This window comes from Falco biarmicus, chromosome 3 (assembly GCF_023638135.1).
Source record: "Falco biarmicus isolate bFalBia1 chromosome 3, bFalBia1.pri, whole genome shotgun sequence".
Taxonomy (NCBI): Eukaryota; Metazoa; Chordata; class Aves; order Falconiformes; family Falconidae; genus Falco; species Falco biarmicus.
The window spans coordinates 13,369,930-13,389,719 of record NC_079290.1 but is presented as its reverse complement, the minus strand read 5'-3'; the positions used below and the strand labels follow the sequence as shown (position 1 = coordinate 13,389,719).

Below are 19,790 nucleotides of genomic sequence, written 5' to 3'. Positions count from 1 at the left end.
GTGAGTTTCTGGAGAGCCCGTATGTGTGCTGAGAGGCGGAGCAGGGCTGGGAGCGGCAGGCAGGGGAGGCTGGCACTCCTGGGCCTTTGGTGGGGTCTGTGCTTGGGGCGAGTGTCGAGGGGTGAGGCCAGTTCTCTGCGCAGAGCTTGACAGGGTGAAAGGGAATTTGGCGATTGCCGAGGGGAGCTGGGTTTGAGCATGCGGCACGGGGCTGCAGAGCCGAGGCTGTGGTGGTGGTGGTGGTGCGTGCGGAAGGGTTGATGAGTGGCAAGGCCTGCCCCCGCTGAGGCAAGGTGAGTGTTTTTCAGGCTGTTTGTCAGGTGATCTGTGGTTGTTGCTGAGGAAGATGAAGGGAGGTAGGAAGGAGTGGTGTGGGAGTGGGTGTTTGTAAGTGCCCGGGGCCTGTCGTGTTGCTCCCAGGAATGCCGAGGCATCTGGCATTGCGGAGGCCTCCTTGTGAGGCCGCTGTGCATTTTCCTGGAAAGGTCATAGTGCCTGGGGGCAGCTCCTGAAGAGTGGAAGGGAGCTGGTACCCCTCGTGTCCCGCAGAAGATGGTGCGGGAGGCTCTGGGAAAGCAGAGGCCGGTGAGCCTGAGCCTGTTCCCGGGGCAGGTGATGGAAGCAATGCTGCTGGAAATCACTGCCAAGGCCAGGACGGACGGAAGGTGTTGGGGGGTGTTTGGCGTGGATTTTGGAAGGGCAAATCATGCTTGAGTGAGCTGCGTGTCTTCCGCGTTGAGGCGAGTGGGCGTTGGGCGAGGGGAGAGCAGTGGCTGTTGCTGAGGCATACATTAAGGAAGCCTTTGTCGCTGTCTCCTGGTACGTGCTCCTAGACGAGCTGAGAAAGTGCGGGTTGCGTAAGCGGCCGGTGCGGTGGCCTGCAAAGCGGCTGAAGGGCTGTGCCCAGAGGCTTGCGATCAGTGGTAGGACAAGAGGCCATGTTCAGAAGTGAAAGCATCTGGAATTGCCCGGGCAAAGGCGGCAGGGCTTTTTCAGTGTGAGGGTGGTCAAAGAGTGGAAGAGGTGGTGGCGGCTCCATTCTCGGAGGTACTGAAGACGCGAGTGGCTGTGGTCCCAGACAATCTGCTCTAGCTGGCCCTGCTTGAGCACTGGGGTGGAAGGACATGCTCTGCAGAGATTCCTGCCCATCTCTAAATGTTTCTGTGATCCTTTTTGGCTGGGGAGGGTGCGGAAGAGAGTTAGTCAAGCGTGTGTTGGCACGGGGAGCCTCGGTCGGAGGTGTGCGCAGGGAGCGTTGTCGTATCGGAGGCTTTTTCTGAGCCAGTGCTGGGCTTGTGTCATGCTGTGTATGCCTGCAGGTGCGAGTGTGTGTTGTCGCTGGTGGCCTGTGCCCTCGGAGAGGCTGAGTGCCCTTTTCCCCCCAACCCCGCCGGCCTGTTGAGGCCTGGCTTTGTGCCGTTTTAGAGTGGAAGAGCCTTGGGAGAAGAAAGGAGATGGAGGCGTGTGGTGCTGGGATGCAGGAGATTTTATTGAGGCAAAAGAGTGAAAAGGCAGGAGCACGCAGTGGAAGGGATCCGTCCTAAGGTGCAAGTAGGGCGACCGTCAGCCCAGGTCCTTTGCTTGCAGAAGATTTTGCCAGAGCACCGAGGTCTTCCTTTCCTGCGGTGGGAGCAGCGCGGGGGAGGTGCCCCGGTGGTCTTTGGCTTGTGAGCAGGCGTTTGCAGCGGAGAGTAGCGTACGTAGCAGTAGGGGCGATGCAAAGAAGACAGTGGGAGAAGAGGAGGAGGTAGGTGGGCCATGTATCCTGGCAGCCGGGGCTGGCCCCTTCCGTGCTACTTTGCTTGGTGCCTTGAGAGGAGGAGGTGCGGGTGGCAGGTCCCCGTGCCAGCAGCAGGCGGGAGGTGCGTCCTCAGTCCATGCCGTGGCTTGCAGGGTGTGTGTGGTGTGGAGGGCCCTTAGCAGGGCAGGCAGGCTCTTCCGGCGCCATAGCAGCCCAGGCCTCCGAGGCCGTAACCGTAGCCAAAGCCGCCGGAGGAGATGGGCACTCCCTGGGAGCTGAGGATGTTGCCCACAGCAGCCGATGAGGAGGATCCGACGGCGGTGCTCTGGGGGAAGGAGGTGAGGATGGGTCCCGGCAGGGTGACCAGCACGGTGGAAGGCTGGATGACGACGCGGGAGTCCTCGCACTGCCTGACGCAGGGCTCGTTGCAGCTGTTAGCCAGCGGGGTGGGTCCGCAGGGGCTGCAGAAGTTGTTGCAGGCCATGTCTGCGGTGTGGAGTGTCCCTGTAAGAGAGGGTGTTGAGGAAGCGGAGGGTGTTGGGGGGGCGCGAGGGGTGTCGTTACAGGAGGGCAAGGGAGTGTGGAGGCGCGGTGTGGGGCTGCGGGGAGCGTGGTGGTGTTGAGTCGTGGGGGCTGCTGAGTCTGGTGTCAGCGCGTGCTGGAAGAGACGGGGCGTGTGGGGCAGGAGAAGGAGGGGAAGGGGCTTCAGGCTCACCTTGTTGACTGCGGGGGAGAAGGCGTCAGGAGAAGCGTGTGATGGAGAGAGGCGCTGGGCCATCTTTTATGCTGGTCTGAGGGGGCGGGACAGGCTTTGCGCGTGACGGCATTTTGCAGCAAGCAGCTGTTGCGTGCCAGAGCTTGGCAGGTAATGAGGTGGGGGGTGTGTCCCTTCCCACAACGCTCCCTTCTCATGTCGTCCTCTTGAGGATGTGTCCGTCTGTCCCTGGCGTCAGCTTTGAAGTGAGAGCAGGTATCTGGGAGGATTTGCATGGAAGGTGCGTGTCAGGGCATTTGGCAGACGTGGCCAAAGCATAGGAGAGGTGGGGTGTTGTCAGTGAGGTCATGCCGTGGCACTCGTGTGGTGTGGTTTGCGGGTGCGTTGCGAAGAGGGGCCCCCACTTGTTCATGGGCCTGGAAGGCTGTTGTGGGCTTTGGAGGTGTGCCGGGCATGAGTGTCGGCCCCTTCCATGGCATTTGGTCCCTGCCTGCCTTGCTGCCAGCTTGCTAAGCCTGACTGTAGGCCTGGCCTTTCCCACTGAGCGTGCTCTGTGTGTGCCTTGTTGCCCGCCTTGCTTGAAAGGTTGTAGCTGGGAGAAAGGGGCCTGCGTGTCTGGGCTTGTGCCCCCTGGGATCCGTCCCTGGGGGTGTCAGTGCGGGCAGGCAGAGGAGGGCTGTTTGGGAGAGCAGGCCATTTTCCTGGCAGCCCTGGCTGAGAGCTCGCCGGTCCTGTGACGAGAGGTGCCCTGCCTGGCTCCGCCGGTGCTTGTGTTGGCCCCTCCATCGCGGACCCCTGAGGTGGGGCTTGGGCTGTGGTGTGACGCATCCAAAGGAGAGCAGCGAATGCAGTGAAGGATCGAGAGAAGAAGCCTTAGAAGTAGCGGTTGAGGGAAGCGGGGCTACTGCGTTTTCAGAAGGCGGCGGCTGAGGGGAGGCCCTATCGGTGTCTCCAAGTACCTGAGAGGAGGTTGTAACGAGGAGGTTGTGAGTCTCTCATCCCTAGCAACAAGTGCTAGGGCAAGAGGAAAGGGCCTCATGTTGCGCCAGGCAAAGTTTAGTTTGGCTATGATGAGAAATTTCTTCACCGAGAGGGTTATCAAGCACTGGAAGGGGCTGCCCAGGGCAGTGGTTGAGTCACCATTGTGGGAGGTGTTTAAAAGACACGTAGACGTGGCGCTTAGGGACATGGATTAGTGGTGGCCTTGGCAGTATTAGGTTAACGGTTGGACTCGATAATGTTAAGGGTCCTTTGCAACCGAAGTGACTCTTATGATTGTGTATGAGGCAGCGTGCGAGGGCAGGTGAGTTTCTGGAGAGCCCGTATGTGTGCTGAGAGGCGGAGCAGGGCTGGGAGCGGCAGGCAGGGGAGGCTGGCACTCCTGGGCCTTTGGTGGGGTCTGTGCTTGGGGCGAGTGTCGAGGGGTGAGGCCAGTTCTCTGCGCAGAGCTTGACAGGGTGAAAGGGAATTTGGCGATTGCCGAGGGGAGCTGGGTTTGAGCATGCGGCACGGGGCTGCAGAGCCGAGGCTGTGGTGGTGGTGGTGGTGCGTGCGGAAGGGTTGATGAGTGGCAAGGCCTGCCCCCGCTGAGGCAAGGTGAGTGTTTTTCAGGCTGTTTGTCAGGTGATCTGTGGTTGTTGCTGAGGAAGATGAAGGGAGGTAGGAAGGAGTGGTGTGGGAGTGGGTGTTTGTAAGTGCCCGGGGCCTGTCGTGTTGCTCCCAGGAATGCCGAGGCATCTGGCATTGCGGAGGCCTCCTTGTGAGGCCGCTGTGCATTTTCCTGGAAAGGTCATAGTGCCTGGGGGCAGCTCCTGAAGAGTGGAAGGGAGCTGGTACCCCTCGTGTCCCGCAGAAGATGGTGCGGGAGGCTCTGGGAAAGCAGAGGCCGGTGAGCCTGAGCCTGTTCCCGGGGCAGGTGATGGAAGCAATGCTGCTGGAAATCACTGCCAAGGCCAGGACGGACGGAAGGTGTTGGGGGGTGTTTGGCGTGGATTTTGGAAGGGCAAATCATGCTTGAGTGAGCTGCGTGTCTTCCGCGTTGAGGCGAGTGGGCGTTGGGCGAGGGGAGAGCAGTGGCTGTTGCTGAGGCGTACTTGAAGGAAGCCTTTGTCGCTGTCTCCTGGTACGTGCTCCTAGACGAGCTGAGAAAGTGCGGGTTGCGTAAGCGGCCGGTGCGGTGGCCTGCAAAGCGGCTGAAGGGCTGTGCCCAGAGGCTTGCGATCAGTGGTAGGACAAGAGGCCATGTTCAGAAGTGAAAGCATCTGGAATTGCCCGGGCAAAGGCGGCAGGGCTTTTTCAGTGTGAGGGTGGTCAAAGAGTGGAAGAGGTGGTGGCGGCTCCATTCTCGGAGGTACTGAAGACGCGAGTGGCTGTGGTCCCAGACAATCTGCTCTAGCTGGCCCTGCTTGAGCACTGGGGTGGAAGGACATGCTCTGCAGAGATTCCTGCCCATCTCTAAATGTTTCTGTGATCCTTTTTTGCTGGGGAGGGTGCGGAAGAGAGTTAGTCAAGCGTGTGTTGGCACGGGGAGCCTCGGTCGGAGGTGTGCGCAGGGAGCGTTGTCGTATCGGAGGCTTTTTCTGAGCCAGTGCTGGGCTTGTGTCATGCTGTGTATGCCTGCAGGTGCGAGTGTGTGTTGTCGCTGGTGGCCTGTGCCCTCGGAGAGGCTGAGTGCCCTTTTCCCCCCAACCCCGCCGGCCTGTTGAGGCCTGGCTTTGTGCCGTTTTAGAGTGGAAGAGCCTTGGGAGAAGAAAGGAGATGGAGGCGTGTGGTGCTGGGATGCAGGAGATTTTATTGAGGCAAAAGAGTGAAAAGGCAGGAGCACGCAGTGGAAGGGATCCGTCCTAAGGTGCAAGTAGGGCGACCGTCAGCCCAGGTCCTTTGCTTGCAGAAGATTTTGCCAGAGCACCGAGGTCTTCCTTTCCTGCGGTGGGAGCAGCGCGGGGGAGGTGCCCCGGTGGTCTTTGGCTTGTGAGCAGGCTTTTGCAGCGGAGAGTAGCGGACGTAGCAGTAGGGGCGATGCAAAGAAGACAGTGGGAGAAGAGGAGGAGGTAGGTGGGCCATGTATCCTGGCAGCCGGGGCTGGCCCCTTCCGTGCTACTTTGCTTGGTGCCTTGAGAGGAGGAGGTGCGGGTGGCAGGTCCCCGTGCCAGCAGCAGGCGGGAGGTGCGTCCTCAGTCCATGCCGTGGCTTGCAGGGTGTGTGTGGTGTGGAGGGCCCTTAGCAGGGCAGGCAGGCTCTTCTGGCGCCATAGCAGCCCAGGCCTCCGAGGCCGTAACCGTAGCCAAAGCCGCCGGAGGAGATGGGCACTCCCTGGGAGCTGAGGATGTTGCCCACAGCAGCCGATGAGGAGGATCCGACGGCGGTGCTCTGGGGGAAGGAGGTGAGGATGGGTCCCGGCAGGGTGACCAGCACGGTGGAAGGCTGGATGACGACGCGGGAGTCCTCGCACTGCCTGACGCAGGGCTCGTTGCAGCTGTTAGCCAGCGGGGTGGGTCCGCAGGGGCTGCAGAAGTTGTTGCAGGCCATGTCTGCGGTGTGGAGTGTCCCTGTAAGAGAGGGTGTTGAGGAAGCGGAGGGTGTTGGGGGGGCGCGAGGGGTGTCGTTACAGGAGGGCAAGGGAGTGTGGAGGCGCGGTGTGGGGCTGCGGGGAGCGTGGTGGTGTTGAGTCGTGGGGGCTGCTGAGTCTGGTGTCAGCGCGTGCTGGAAGAGACGGGGCGTGTGGGGCAGGAGAAGGAGGGGAAGGGGCTTCAGGCTCACCTTGTTGACTGCGGGGGAGAAGGCGTCAGGAGAAGCGTGTGATGGAGAGAGGCGCTGGGCCGTCTTTTATGCTGGTCTGAGGGGGCGGGACAGGCTTTGCGCGTGACGGCATTTTGCAGCAAGCAGCTGTTGTGTGCCAGAGCTTGGCAGGTAATGAGGTGGGGGGTGTGTCCCTTCCCACAACGCTCCCTTCTCATGTCGTCCTCTTGAGGATGTGTCCGTCTGTCCCTGGCGTCAGCTTTGAAGTGAGAGCAGGTATCTGGGAGGATTTGCATGGAAGGTGCGTGTCAGGGCATTTGGCAGACGTGGCCAAAGCATAGGAGAGGTGGGGTGTTGTCAGTGAGGTCATGCCGTGGCACTCGTGTGGTGTGGTTTGCGGGTGCGTTGCGAAGAGGGGCCCCCACTTGTTCATGGGCCTGGAAGGCTGTTGTGGGCTTTGGAGGTGTGCCGGGCATGAGTGTCGGCCCCTTCCATGGCATTTGGTCCCTGCCTGCCTTGCTGCCAGCTTGCTAAGCCTGACTGTAGGCCTGGCCTTTCCCACTGAGCGTGCTCTGTGTGTGCCTTGTTGCCCGCCTTGCTTGAAAGGTTGTAGCTGGGAGAAAGGGGCCTGCGTGTCTGGGCTTGTGCCCCCTGGGATCCGTCCCTGGGGGTGTCAGTGCGGGCAGGCAGAGGAGGGCTGTTTGGGAGAGCAGGCCATTTTCCTGGCAGCCCTGGCTGAGAGCTCGCCGGTCCTGTGACGAGAGGTGCCCTGCCTGGCTCCGCCGGTGCTTGTGTTGGCCCCTCCATCGTGGACCCCTGAGGTGGGGCTTGGGCTGTGGTGTGACGCATCCAAAGGAGAGCAGCGAATGCGGTGAAGGATCGAGAGAAGAAGCCTTAGAAGTAGCGGTTGAGGGAAGCGGGGCTACTGCGTTTTCAGAAGGCGGCGGCTGAGGGGAGGCCCTATCGGTGTCTCCAAGTACCTGAGAGGAGGTTGTAACGAGGAGGTTGTGAGTCTCTCATCCCTAGCAACAAGTGCTAGGGCAAGAGGAAAGGGCCTCATGTTGCGCCAGGCAAAGTTTAGTTTGGCTATGATGAGAAATTTCTTCACCGAGAGGGTTATCAAGCACTGGAAGGGGCTGCCCAGGGCAGTGGTTGAGTCACCATTGTGGGAGGTGTTTAAAAGACACGTAGACGTGGCGCTTAGGGACATGGATTAGTGGTGGCCTTGGCAGTATTAGGTTAACGGTTGGACTCGATAATGTTAAGGGTCCTTTGCAACCGAAGTGACTCTTATGATTGTGTATGAGGCAGCGTGCGAGGGCAGGTGAGTTTCTGGAGAGCCCGTATGTGTGCTGAGAGGCGGAGCAGGGCTGGGAGCGGCAGGCAGGGGAGGCTGGCACTCCTGGGCCTTTGGTGGGGTCTGTGCTTGGGGCGAGTGTCGAGGGGTGAGGCCAGTTCTCTGCGCAGAGCTTGACAGGGTGAAAGGGAATTTGGCGATTGCCGAGGGGAGCTGGGTTTGAGCATGCGGCACGGGGCTGCAGAGCCGAGGCTGTGGTGGTGGTGGTGGTGCGTGCGGAAGGGTTGATGAGTGGCAAGGCCTGCCCCCGCTGAGGCAAGGTGAGTGTTTTTCAGGCTGTTTGTCAGGTGATCTGTGGTTGTTGCTGAGGAAGATGAAGGGAGGTAGGAAGGAGTGGTGTGGGAGTGGGTGTTTGTAAGTGCCCGGGGCCTGTCGTGTTGCTCCCAGGAATGCCGAGGCATCTGGCATTGCGGAGGCCTCCTTGTGAGGCCGCTGTGCATTTTCCTGGAAAGGTCATAGTGCCTGGGGGCAGCTCCTGAAGAGTGGAAGGGAGCTGGTACCCCTCGTGTCCCGCAGAAGATGGTGCGGGAGGCTCTGGGAAAGCAGAGGCCGGTGAGCCTGAGCCTGTTCCCGGGGCAGGTGATGGAAGCAATGCTGCTGGAAATCACTGCCAAGGCCAGGACGGACGGAAGGTGTTGGGGGGTGTTTGGTGTGGATTTTGGAAGGGCAAATCATGCTTGAGTGAGCTGCGTGTCTTCCGCGTTGAGGCGAGTGGGCGTTGGGCGAGGGGAGAGCAGTGGCTGTTGCTGAGGCGTACTTGAAGGAAGCCTTTGCCGCTGTCTCCTGGTACGTGCTCCTAGACGAGCTGAGAAAGTGCGGGTTGCGTAAGCGGCCGGTGCGGTGGCCTGCAAAGCGGCTGAAGGGCTGTGCCCAGAGGCTTGCGATCAGTGGTAGGACAAGAGGCCATGTTCAGAAGTGAAAGCATCTGGAATTGCCCGGGCAAAGGCGGCAGGGCTTTTTCAGTGTGAGGGTGGTCAAAGAGTGGAAGAGGTGGTGGCGGCTCCATTCTCGGAGGTACTGAAGACGCGAGTGGCTGTGGTCCCAGACAATCTGCTCTAGCTGGCCCTGCTTGAGCACTGGGGTGGAAGGACATGCTCTGCAGAGATTCCTGCCCATCTCTAAATGTTTCTGTGATCCTTTTTTGCTGGGGAGGGTGCGGAAGAGAGTTAGTCAAGCGTGTGTTGGCACGGGGAGCCTCGGTCGGAGGTGTGCGCAGGGAGCGTTGTCGTATCGGAGGCTTTTTCTGAGCCAGTGCTGGGCTTGTGTCATGCTGTGTATGCCTGCAGGTGCGAGTGTGTGTTGTCGCTGGTGGCCTGTGTCCTCAGAGAGGCTGAGTGCCCTTTTCCCCCCAACCCCGCCGGCCTGTTGAGGCCTGGCTTTGTGCCATTTTAGAGTGGAAGAGCCTTGGGAGAAGAAAGGAGATGGAGGCGTGTGGTGCTGGGATGCAGGAGATTTTATTGAGGCAAAAGAGTGAAAAGGCAGGAGCACGCAGTGGAAGGGATCCGTCCTAAGGTGCAAGTAGGGCGACCGTCAGCCCAGGTCCTTTGCTTGCAGAAGATTTTGCCAGAGCACCGAGGTCTTCCTTTCCTGCGGTGGGAGCAGCGCGGGGGAGGTGCCCCGGTGGTCTTTGGCTTGTGAGCAGGCGTTTGCAGCGGAGAGTAGCGGACGTAGCAGTAGGGGCGATGCAAAGAAGACAGTGGGAGAAGAGGAGGAGGTAGGTGGGCCATGTATCCTGGCAGCCGGGGCTGGCCCCTTCCGTGCTACTTTGCTTGGTGCCTTGAGAGGAGGAGGTGCGGGTGGCAGGTCCCCGTTCCAGCAGCAGGCGGGAGGTGCGTCCTCAGTCCATGCCGTGGCTTGCAGGGTGTGTGTGGTGTGGAGGGCCCTTAGCAGGGCAGGCAGGCTCTTCCGGCGCCATAGCAGCCCAGGCCTCCGAGGCCGTAACCGTAGCCAAAGCCGCCGGAGGAGATGGGCACTCCCTGGGAGCTGAGGATGTTGCCCACAGCAGCCGATGAGGAGGATCCGACGGCGGTGCTCTGGGGGAAGGAGGTGAGGATGGGTCCCGGCAGGGTGACCAGCACGGTGGAAGGCTGGATGACGACGCGGGAGTCCTCGCACTGCCTGACGCAGGGCTCGTTGCAGCTGTTAGCCAGCGGGGTGGGTCCGCAGGGGCTGCAGAGGTTGTTGCAGGCCATGTCTGCGGTGTGGAGTGTCCCTGTAAGAGAGGGTGTTGAGGAAGCGGAGGGTGTTGGGGGGGCGCGAGTGGTGTCATTACAGGAGGGCAAGGGAGTGTGGAGGCGCGGTGTGGGGCTGCAGGGAGCGTGGTGGTGTTGAGTCGTGGGGGCTGCTGAGTCTGGTGTCAGCGCGTGCTGGAAGAGACGGGGCGTGTGGGGCAGGAGAAGGAGGGGAAGGGGCTTCAGGCTCACCTTGTTGACTGCGGGGGAGAAGGCGTCAGGAGAAGCGTGTGATGGAGAGAGGCGCTGGGCCGTCTTTTATGCTGGTCTGAGGGGGCGGGACAGGCTTTGCGCGTGACGGCATTTTGCAGCAAGCAGCTGTTGCGTGCCAGAGCTTGGCAGGTAATGAGGTGGGGGGTGTGTCCCTTCCCACAACGCTCCCTTCTCATGTCGTCCTCTTGAGGATGTGTCCGTCTGTCCCTGGCGTCAGCTTTGAAGTGAGAGCAGGTATCTGGGAGGATTTGCATGGAAGGTGCGTGTCAGGGCATTTGGCAGACGTGGCCAAAGCATAGGAGAGGTGGGGTGTTGTCAGTGAGGTCATGCCGTGGCACTCGTGTGGTGTGGTTTGCGGGTGCGTTGCGAAGAGGGGCCCCCACTTGTTCATGGGCCTGGAAGGCTGTTGTGGGCTTTGGAGGTGTGCCGGGCATGAGTGTCGGCCCCTTCCATGGCATTTGGTCCCTGCCTGCCTTGCTGCCAGCTTGCTAAGCCTGACTGTAGGCCTGGCCTTTCCCACTGAGCGTGCTCTGTGTGTGCCTTGTTGCCCGCCTTGCTTGAAAGGTTGTAGCTGGGAGAAAGGGGCCTGCGTGTCTGGGCTTGTGCCCCCTGGGATCCGTCCCTGGGGGTGTCAGTGCGGGCAGGCAGAGGAGGGCTGTTTGGGAGAGCAGGCCATTTTCCTGGCAGCCCTGGCTGAGAGCTCGCCGGTCCTGTGACGAGAGGTGCCCTGCCTGGCTCCGCCGGTGCTTGTGTTGGCCCCTCCATCGTGGACCCCTGAGGTGGGGCTTGGGCTGTGGTGTGACGCATCCAAAGGAGAGCAGCGAATGCGGTGAAGGATCGAGAGAAGAAGCCTTAGAAGTAGCGGTTGAGGGAAGCGGGGCTACTGCGTTTTCAGAAGGCGGCGGCTGAGGGGAGGCCCTATCGGTGTCTCCAAGTACCTGAGAGGAGGTTGTAACGAGGAGGTTGTGAGTCTCTCATCCCTAGCAACAAGTGCTAGGGCAAGAGGAAAGGGCCTCATGTTGCGCCAGGCAAAGTTTAGTTTGGCTATGATGAGAAATTTCTTCACCGAGAGGGTTATCAAGCACTGGAAGGGGCTGCCCAGGGCAGTGGTTGAGTCACCATTGTGGGAGGTGTTTAAAAGACACGTAGACGTGGCGCTTAGGGACATGGATTAGTGGTGGCCTTGGCAGTATTAGGTTAACGGTTGGACTCGATAATGTTAAGGGTCCTTTGCAACCGAAGTGACTCTTATGATTGTGTATGAGGCAGCGTGCGAGGGCAGGTGAGTTTCTGGAGAGCCCGTATGTGTGCTGAGAGGCGGAGCAGGGCTGGGAGCGGCAGGCAGGGGAGGCTGGCACTCCTGGGCCTTTGGTGGGGTCTGTGCTTGGGGCGAGTGTCGAGGGGTGAGGCCAGTTCTCTGCGCAGAGCTTGACAGGGTGAAAGGGAATTTGGCGATTGCCGAGGGGAGCTGGGTTTGAGCATGCGGCACGGGGCTGCAGAGCCGAGGCTGTGGTGGTGGTGGTGGTGCGTGCGGAAGGGTTGATGAGTGGCAAGGCCTGCCCCCGCTGAGGCAAGGTGAGTGTTTTTCAGGCTGTTTGTCAGGTGATCTGTGGTTGTTGCTGAGGAAGATGAAGGGAGGTAGGAAGGAGTGGTGTGGGAGTGGGTGTTTGTAAGTGCCCGGGGCCTGTCGTGTTGCTCCCAGGAATGCCGAGGCATCTGGCATTGCGGAGGCCTCCTTGTGAGGCCGCTGTGCATTTTCCTGGAAAGGTCATAGTGCCTGGGGGCAGCTCCTGAAGAGTGGAAGGGAGCTGGTACCCCTCGTGTCCCGCAGAAGATGGTGCGGGAGGCTCTGGGAAAGCAGAGGCCGGTGAGCCTGAGCCTGTTCCCGGGGCAGGTGATGGAAGCAATGCTGCTGGAAATCACTGCCAAGGCCAGGACGGACGGAAGGTGTTGGGGGGTGTTTGGCGTGGATTTTGGAAGGGCAAATCATGCTTGAGTGAGCTGCGTGTCTTCCGCGTTGAGGCGAGTGGGCGTTGGGCAAGGGGAGAGCAGTGGCTGTTGCTGAGGCGTACTTGAAGGAAGCCTTTGCCGCTGTCTCCTGGTACGTGCTCCTAGACGAGCTGAGAAAGTGCGGGTTGCGTAAGCGGCCGGTGCGGTGGCCTGCAAAGCGGCTGAAGGGCTGTGCCCAGAGGCTTGCGATCAGTGGTAGGACAAGAGGCCATGTTCAGAAGTGAAAGCATCTGGAATTGCCCGGGCAAAGGCGGCAGGGCTTTTTCAGTGTGAGGGTGGTCAAAGAGTGGAAGAGGTGGTGGCGGCTCCATTCTCGGAGGTACTGAAGACGCGAGTGGCTGTGGTCCCAGACAATCTGCTCTAGCTGGCCCTGCTTGAGCACTGGGGTGGAAGGACATGCTCTGCAGAGATTCCTGCCCATCTCTAAATGTTTCTGTGATCCTTTTTTGCTGGGGAGGGTGCGGAAGAGAGTTAGTCAAGCGTGTGTTGGCACGGGGAGCCTCGGTCGGAGGTGTGCGCAGGGAGCGTTGTCGTATCGGAGGCTTTTTCTGAGCCAGTGCTGGGCTTGTGTCATGCTGTGTATGCCTGCAGGTGCGAGTGTGTGTTGTCGCTGGTGGCCTGTGTCCTCAGAGAGGCTGAGTGCCCTTTTCCCCCCAACCCCGCCGGCCTGTTGAGGCCTGGCTTTGTGCCATTTTAGAGTGGAAGAGCCTTGGGAGAAGAAAGGAGATGGAGGCGTGTGGTGCTGGGATGCAGGAGATTTTATTGAGGCAAAAGAGTGAAAAGGCAGGAGCACGCAGTGGAAGGGATCCGTCCTAAGGTGCAAGTAGGGCGACCGTCAGCCCAGGTCCTTTGCTTGCAGAAGATTTTGCCAGAGCACCGAGGTCTTCCTTTCCTGCGGTGGGAGCAGCGCGGGGGAGGTGCCCCGGTGGTCTTTGGCTTGTGAGCAGGCGTTTGCAGCGGAGAGTAGCGTACGTAGCAGTAGGGGCGATGCAAAGAAGACAGTGGGAGAAGAGGAGGAGGTAGGTGGGCCATGTATCCTGGCAGCCGGGGCTGGCCCCTTCCGTGCTACTTTGCTTGGTGCCTTGAGAGGAGGAGGTGCGGGTGGCAGGTCCCCGTGCCAGCAGCAGGCGGGAGGTGCGTCCTCAGTCCATGCCGTGGCTTGCAGGGTGTGTGTGGTGTGGAGGGCCCTTAGCAGGGCAGGCAGGCTCTTCCGGCGCCATAGCAGCCCAGGCCTCCGAGGCCGTAACCGTAGCCAAAGCCGCCGGAGGAGATGGGCACTCCCTGGGAGCTGAGGATGTTGCCCACAGCAGCCGATGAGGAGGATCCGACGGCGGTGCTCTGGGGGAAGGAGGTGAGGATGGGTCCCGGCAGGGTGACCAGCACGGTGGAAGGCTGGATGACGACGCGGGAGTCCTCGCACTGCCTGACGCAGGGCTCGTTGCAGCTGTTAGCCAGCGGGGTGGGTCCGCAGGGGCTGCAGAGGTTGTTGCAGGCCATGTCTGCGGTGTGGAGTGTCCCTGTAAGAGAGGGTGTTGAGGAAGCGGAGGGTGTTGGGGGGGCGCGAGTGGTGTCATTACAGGAGGGCAAGGGAGTGTGGAGGCGCGGTGTGGGGCTGCAGGGAGCGTGGTGGTGTTGAGTCGTGGGGGCTGCTGAGTCTGGTGTCAGCGCGTGCTGGAAGAGACGGGGCGTGTGGGGCAGGAGAAGGAGGGGAAGGGGCTTCAGGCTCACCTTGTTGACTGCGGGGGAGAAGGCGTCAGGAGAAGCGTGTGATGGAGAGAGGCGCTGGGCCGTCTTTTATGCTGGTCTGAGGGGGCGGGACAGGCTTTGCGCGTGACGGCATTTTGCAGCAAGCAGCTGTTGCGTGCCAGAGCTTGGCAGGTAATGAGGTGGGGGGTGTGTCCCTTCCCACAACGCTCCCTTCTCATGTCGTCCTCTTGAGGATGTGTCCGTCTGTCCCTGGCGTCAGCTTTGAAGTGAGAGCAGGTATCTGGGAGGATTTGCATGGAAGGTGCGTGTCAGGGCATTTGGCAGACGTGGCCAAAGCATAGGAGAGGTGGGGTGTTGTCAGTGAGGTCATGCCGTGGCACTCGTGTGGTGTGGTTTGCGGGTGCGTTGCGAAGAGGGGCCCCCACTTGTTCATGGGCCTGGAAGGCTGTTGTGGGCTTTGGAGGTGTGCCGGGCATGAGTGTCGGCCCCTTCCATGGCATTTGGTCCCTGCCTGCCTTGCTGCCAGCTTGCTAAGCCTGACTGTAGGCCTGGCCTTTCCCACTGAGCGTGCTCTGTGTGTGCCTTGTTGCCCGCCTTGCTTGAAAGGTTGTAGCTGGGAGAAAGGGGCCTGCGTGTCTGGGCTTGTGCCCCCTGGGATCCGTCCCTGGGGGTGTCAGTGCGGGCAGGCAGAGGAGGGCTGTTTGGGAGAGCAGGCCATTTTCCTGGCAGCCCTGGCTGAGAGCTCGCCGGTCCTGTGACGAGAGGTGCCCTGCCTGGCTCCGCCGGTGCTTGTGTTGGCCCCTCCATCGTGGACCCCTGAGGTGGGGCTTGGGCTGTGGTGTGACGCATCCAAAGGAGAGCAGCGAATGCGGTGAAGGATCGAGAGAAGAAGCCTTAGAAGTAGCGGTTGAGGGAAGCGGGGCTACTGTGTTTTCAGAAGGCGGCGGCTGAGGGGAGGCCCTATCGGTGTCTCCAAGTACCTGAGAGGAGGCTGTAACGAGGAGGTTGTGAGTCTCTCATCCCTAGCAACAAGTGCTAGGGCAAGAGGAAAGGGCCTCATGTTGCGCCAGGCAAAGTTTAGTTTGGCTATGATGAGAAATTTCTTCACCGAGAGGGTTATCAAGCACTGGAAGGGGCTGCCCAGGGCAGTGGTTGAGTCACCATTGTGGGAGGTGTTTAAAAGACACGTAGACGTGGCGCTTAGGGACATGGATTAGTGGTGGCCTTGGCAGTATTAGGTTAACGGTTGGACTCGATAATGTTAAGGGTCCTTTGCAACCGAAGTGACTCTTATGATTGTGTATGAGGCAGCGTGCGAGGGCAGGTGAGTTTCTGGAGAGCCCGTATGTGTGCTGAAAGGCGGAGCAGGGCTGGGAGCGGCAGGCAGGGGAGGCTGGCACTCCTGGGCCTTTGGTGGGGTCTGTGCTTGGGGCGAGTGTCGAGGGGTGAGGCCAGTTCTCTGCGCAGAGCTTGACAGGGTGAAAGGGAATTTGGCGATTGCCGAGGGGAGCTGGGTTTGAGCATGCGGCACGGGGCTGCAGAGCCGAGGCTGTGGTGGTGGTGGTGGTGCGTGCGGAAGGGTTGATGAGTGGCAAGGCCTGCCCCCGCTGAGGCAAGGTGAGTGTTTTTCAGGCTGTTTGTCAGGTGATCTGTGGTTGTTGCTGAGGAAGATGAAGGGAGGTAGGAAGGAGTGGTGTGGGAGTGGGTGTTTGTAAGTGCCCGGGGCCTGTCGTGTTGCTCCCAGGAATGCCGAGGCATCTGGCATTGCGGAGGCCTCCTTGTGAGGCCGCTGTGCATTTTCCTGGAAAGGTCATAGTGCCTGGGGGCAGCTCCTGAAGAGTGGAAGGGAGCTGGTACCCCTCATGTCCCGCAGAAGATGGTGCGGGAGGCTCTGGGAAAGCAGAGGCCGGTGAGCCTGAGCCTGTTCCCGGGGCAGGTGATGGAAGCAATGCTGCTGGAAATCACTGCCAAGGCCAGGACGGACGGAAGGTGTTGGGGGGTGTTTGGCGTGGATTTTGGAAGGGCAAATCATGCTTGAGTGAGCTGCGTGTCTTCCGCGTTGAGGCGAGTGGGCGTTGGGCAAGGGGAGAGCAGTGGCTGTTGCTGAGGCGTACTTGAAGGAAGCCTTTGCCGCTGTCTCCTGGTACGTGCTCCTAGACGAGCTGAGAAAGTGCGGGTTGCGTAAGCGGCCGGTGCGGTGGCCTGCAAAGCGGCTGAAGGGCTGTGCCCAGAGGCTTGCGATCAGTGGTAGGACAAGAGGCCATGTTCAGAAGTGAAAGCATCTGGAATTGCCCGGGCAAAGGCGGCAGGGCTTTTTCAGTGTGAGGGTGGTCAAAGAGTGGAAGAGGTGGTGGCGGCTCCATTCTCGGAGGTACTGAAGACGCGAGTGGCTGTGGTCCCAGACAATCTGCTCTAGCTGGCCCTGCTTGAGCACTGGGGTGGAAGGACATGCTCTGCAGAGATTCCTGCCCATCTCTAAATGTTTCTGTGATCCTTTTTTGCTGGGGAGGGTGCGGAAGAGAGTTAGTCAAGCGTGTGTTGGCACGGGGAGCCTCGGTCGGAGGTGTGCGCAGGGAGCGTTGTCGTATCGGAGGCTTTTTCTGAGCCAGTGCTGGGCTTGTGTCATGCTGTGTATGCCTGCAGGTGCGAGTGTGTGTTGTCGCTGGTGGCCTGTGTCCTCAGAGAGGCTGAGTGCCCTTTTCCCCCCAACCCCGCCGGCCTGTTGAGGCCTGGCTTTGTGCCATTTTAGAGTGGAAGAGCCTTGGGAGAAGAAAGGAGATGGAGGCGTGTGGTGCTGGGATGCAGGAGATTTTATTGAGGCAAAAGAGTGAAAAGGCAGGAGCACGCAGTGGAAGGGATCCGTCCTGAGGTGCAAGTAGGGCGACCGTCAGCCCAGGTCCTTTGCTTGCAGAAGATTTTGCCAGAGCACCGAGGTCTTCCTTTCCTGCGGTGGGAGCAGCGCGGGGGAGGTGCCCCGGTGGTCTTTGGCTTGTGAGCAGGCGTTTGCAGCGGAGAGTAGCGTACGTAGCAGTAGGGGCGATGCAAAGAAGACAGTGGGAGAAGAGGAGGAGGTAGGTGGGCCATGTATCCTGGCAGCCGGGGCTGGCCCCTTCCGTGCTACTTTGCTTGGTGCCTTGAGAGGAGGAGGTGCGGGTGGCAGGTCCCCGTGCCAGCAGCAGGCGGGAGGTGCGTCCTCAGTCCATGCCGTGGCTTGCAGGGTGTGTGTGGTGTGGAGGGCCCTTAGCAGGGCAGGCAGGCTCTTCCGGCGCCATAGCAGCCCAGGCCTCCGAGGCCGTAACCGTAGCCAAAGCCGCCGGAGGAGATGGGCACTCCCTGGGAGCTGAGGATGTTGCCCACAGCAGCCGATGAGGAGGATCCGACGGCGGTGCTCTGGGGGAAGGAGGTGAGGATGGGTCCCGGCAGGGTGACCAGCACGGTGGAAGGCTGGATGACGACGCGGGAGTCCTCGCACTGCCTGACGCAGGGCTCGTTGCAGCTGTTAGCCAGCGGGGTGGGTCCGCAGGGGCTGCAGAAGTTGTTGCAGGCCATGTCTGCGGTGTGGAGTGTCCCTGTAAGAGAGGGTGTTGAGGAAGCGGAGGGTGTTGGGGGGGCGCGAGGGGTGTCGTTACAGGAGGGCAAGGGAGTGTGGAGGCGCGGTGTGGGGCTGCGGGGAGCGTGGTGGTGTTGAGTCGTGGGGGCTGCTGAGTCTGGTGTCAGCGCGTGCTGGAAGAGACGGGGCGTGTGGGGCAGGAGAAGGAGGGGAAGGGGCTTCAGGCTCACCTTGTTGACTGCGGGGGAGAAGGCGTCAGGAGAAGCGTGTGATGGAGAGAGGCGCTGGGCCGTCTTTTATGCTGGTCTGAGGGGGCGGGACAGGCTTTGCGCGTGACGGCATTTTGCAGCAAGCAGCTGTTGCGTGCCAGAGCTTGGCAGGTAATGAGGTGGGGGGTGTGTCCCTTCCCACAACGCTCCCTTCTCATGTCGTCCTCTTGAGGATGTGTCCGTCTGTCCCTGGCGTCAGCTTTGAAGTGAGAGCAGGTATCTGGGAGGATTTGCATGGAAGGTGCGTGTCAGGGCATTTGGCAGACGTGGCCAAAGCATAGGAGAGGTGGGGTGTTGTCAGTGAGGTCATGCCGTGGCACTCGTGTGGTGTGGTTTGCGGGTGCGTTGCGAAGAGGGGCCCCCACTTGTTCATGGGCCTGGAAGGCTGTTGTGGGCTTTGGAGGTGTGCCGGGCATGAGTGTCGGCCCCTTCCGTGGCATTTGGTCCCTGCCTGCCTTGCTGCCAGCTTGCTAAGCCTGACTGTAGGCCTGGCCTTTCCCACTGAGCGTGCTCTGTGTGTGCCTTGTTGCCCGCCTTGCTTGAAAGGTTGTAGCTGGGAGAAAGAGGCCTGCGTGTCTGGGCTTGTGCCCCCTGGGATCCGTCCCTGGGGGTGTCAGTGCGGGCAGGCAGAGGAGGGCTGTTTGGGAGAGCAGGCCATTTTCCTGGCAGCCCTGGCTGAGAGCTCGCCGGTCCTGTGACGAGAGGTGCCCTGCCTGGCTCCGCCGGTGCTTGTGTTGGCCCCTCCATCGTGGACCCCTGAGGTGGGGCTTGGGCTGTGGTGTGACGCATCCAAAGGAGAGCAGCGAATGCGGTGAAGGATCGAGAGAAGAAGCCTTAGAAGTAGCGGTTGAGGGAAGCGGGGCTACTGTGTTTTCAGAAGGCGGCGGCTGAGGGGAGGCCCTATCGGTGTCTCCAAGTACCTGAGAGGAGGCTGTAACGAGGAGGTTGTGAGTCTCTCATCCCTAGCAACAAGTGCTAGGGCAAGAGGAAAGGGCCTCATGTTGCGCCAGGCAAAGTTTAGTTTGGCTATGATGAGAAATTTCTTCACCGAGAGGGTTATCAAGCACTGGAAGGGGCTGCCCAGGGCAGTGGTTGAGTCACCATTGTGGGAGGTGTTTAAAAGACACGTAGACGTGGCGCTTAGGGACATGGATTAGTGGTGGCCTTGGCAGTATTAGGTTAACGGTTGGACTCGATAATGTTAAGGGTCCTTTGCAACCGAAGTGACTCTTATGATTGTGTATGAGGCAGCGTGCGAGGGCAGGTGAGTTTCTGGAGAGCCCGTATGTGTGCTGAGAGGCGGAGCAGAGCTGGGAGCGGCAGGCAGGGGAGGCTGGCACTCCTGGGCCTTTGGTGGGGTCTGTGCTTGGGGCGAGTGTCGAGGGGTGAGGCCAGTTCTCTGCGCAGAGCTTGACAGGGTGAAAGGGAATTTGGCGATTGCCGAGGGGAGCTGGGTTTGAGCATGCGGCACGGGGCTGCAGAGCCGAGGCTGTGGTGGTGGTGGTGGTGCGTGCGGAAGGGTTGATGAGTGGCAAGGCCTGCCCCCGCTGAGGCAAGGTGAGTGTTTTTCAGGCTGTTTGTCAGGTGATCTGTGGTTGTTGCTGAGGAAGATGAAGGGAGGTAGGAAGGAGTGGTGTGGGAGTGGGTGTTTGTAAGTGCCCGGGGCCTGTCGTGTTGCTCCCAGGAATGCCGAGGCATCTGGCATTGCGGAGGCCTCCTTGTGAGGCCGCTGTGCATTTTCCTGGAAAGGTCATAGTGCCTGGGGGCAGCTCCTGAAGAGTGGAAGGGAGCTGGTACCCCTCGTGTCCCGCAGAAGATGGTGCGGGAGGCTCTGGGAAAGCAGAGGCCGGTGAGCCTGAGCCTGTTCCCGGGGCAGGTGATGGAAGCAATGCTGCTGGAAATCACTGCCAAGGCCAGGACGGACGGAAGGTGTTGGGGGGTGTTTGGCGTGGATTTTGGAAGGGCAAATCATGCTTGAGTGAGCTGCGTGTCTTCCGCGTTGAGGCGAGTGGGCGTTGGGCAAGGGGAGAGCAGTGGCTGTTGCTGAGGCGTACTTGAAGGAAGCCTTTGCCGCTGTCTCCTGGTACGTGCTCCTAGACGAGCTGAGAAAGTGCGGGTTGCGTAAGCGGCCGGTGCGGTGGCCTGCAAAGCGGCTGAAGGGCTGTGCCCAGAGGCTTGCGATCAGTGGTAGGACAAGAGGCCATGTTCAGAAGTGAAAGCATCTGGAATTGCCCGGGCAAAGGCGGCAGGGCTTTTTCA

The 19,790-nt window shown here is 60.5% G+C and overlaps 5 protein-coding genes across 5 annotated transcripts; all 5 read right to left on the bottom strand.

The window, feature by feature from the left end:
* Nucleotides 1-1,916: 1,916 nt before the first annotated feature.
* LOC130145503 (feather keratin 1-like) lies at nt 1,917-2,225 on the bottom strand. Its single transcript, XM_056330361.1, has one exon. The coding sequence runs from the start codon at nt 2,223-2,225 to the stop codon at nt 1,917-1,919; it is 309 nt and encodes a 102-aa protein (XP_056186336.1).
* Nucleotides 2,226-5,675: 3,450 nt separating this feature from the next.
* On the bottom strand, nt 5,676-5,984 carry LOC130146877 (feather keratin-like). Its single transcript, XM_056333482.1, has one exon. The coding sequence runs from the start codon at nt 5,982-5,984 to the stop codon at nt 5,676-5,678; it is 309 nt and encodes a 102-aa protein (XP_056189457.1).
* Nucleotides 5,985-9,434: 3,450 nt separating this feature from the next.
* LOC130145502 (feather keratin 1-like) lies at nt 9,435-9,743 on the bottom strand. Its single transcript, XM_056330359.1, has one exon. It carries the CDS (start codon nt 9,741-9,743, stop codon nt 9,435-9,437), a length of 309 nt encoding a protein of 102 aa, XP_056186334.1.
* Nucleotides 9,744-13,193: 3,450 nt separating this feature from the next.
* LOC130145501 (feather keratin 1-like) lies at nt 13,194-13,502 on the bottom strand. Its single transcript, XM_056330358.1, has one exon. The coding sequence runs from the start codon at nt 13,500-13,502 to the stop codon at nt 13,194-13,196; it is 309 nt and encodes a 102-aa protein (XP_056186333.1).
* Nucleotides 13,503-16,952: 3,450 nt separating this feature from the next.
* On the bottom strand, nt 16,953-17,261 carry LOC130145500 (feather keratin 1-like). Its single transcript, XM_056330357.1, has one exon. The coding sequence runs from the start codon at nt 17,259-17,261 to the stop codon at nt 16,953-16,955; it is 309 nt and encodes a 102-aa protein (XP_056186332.1).
* Between the last annotated feature and the right edge of the window lie 2,529 nt (nt 17,262-19,790).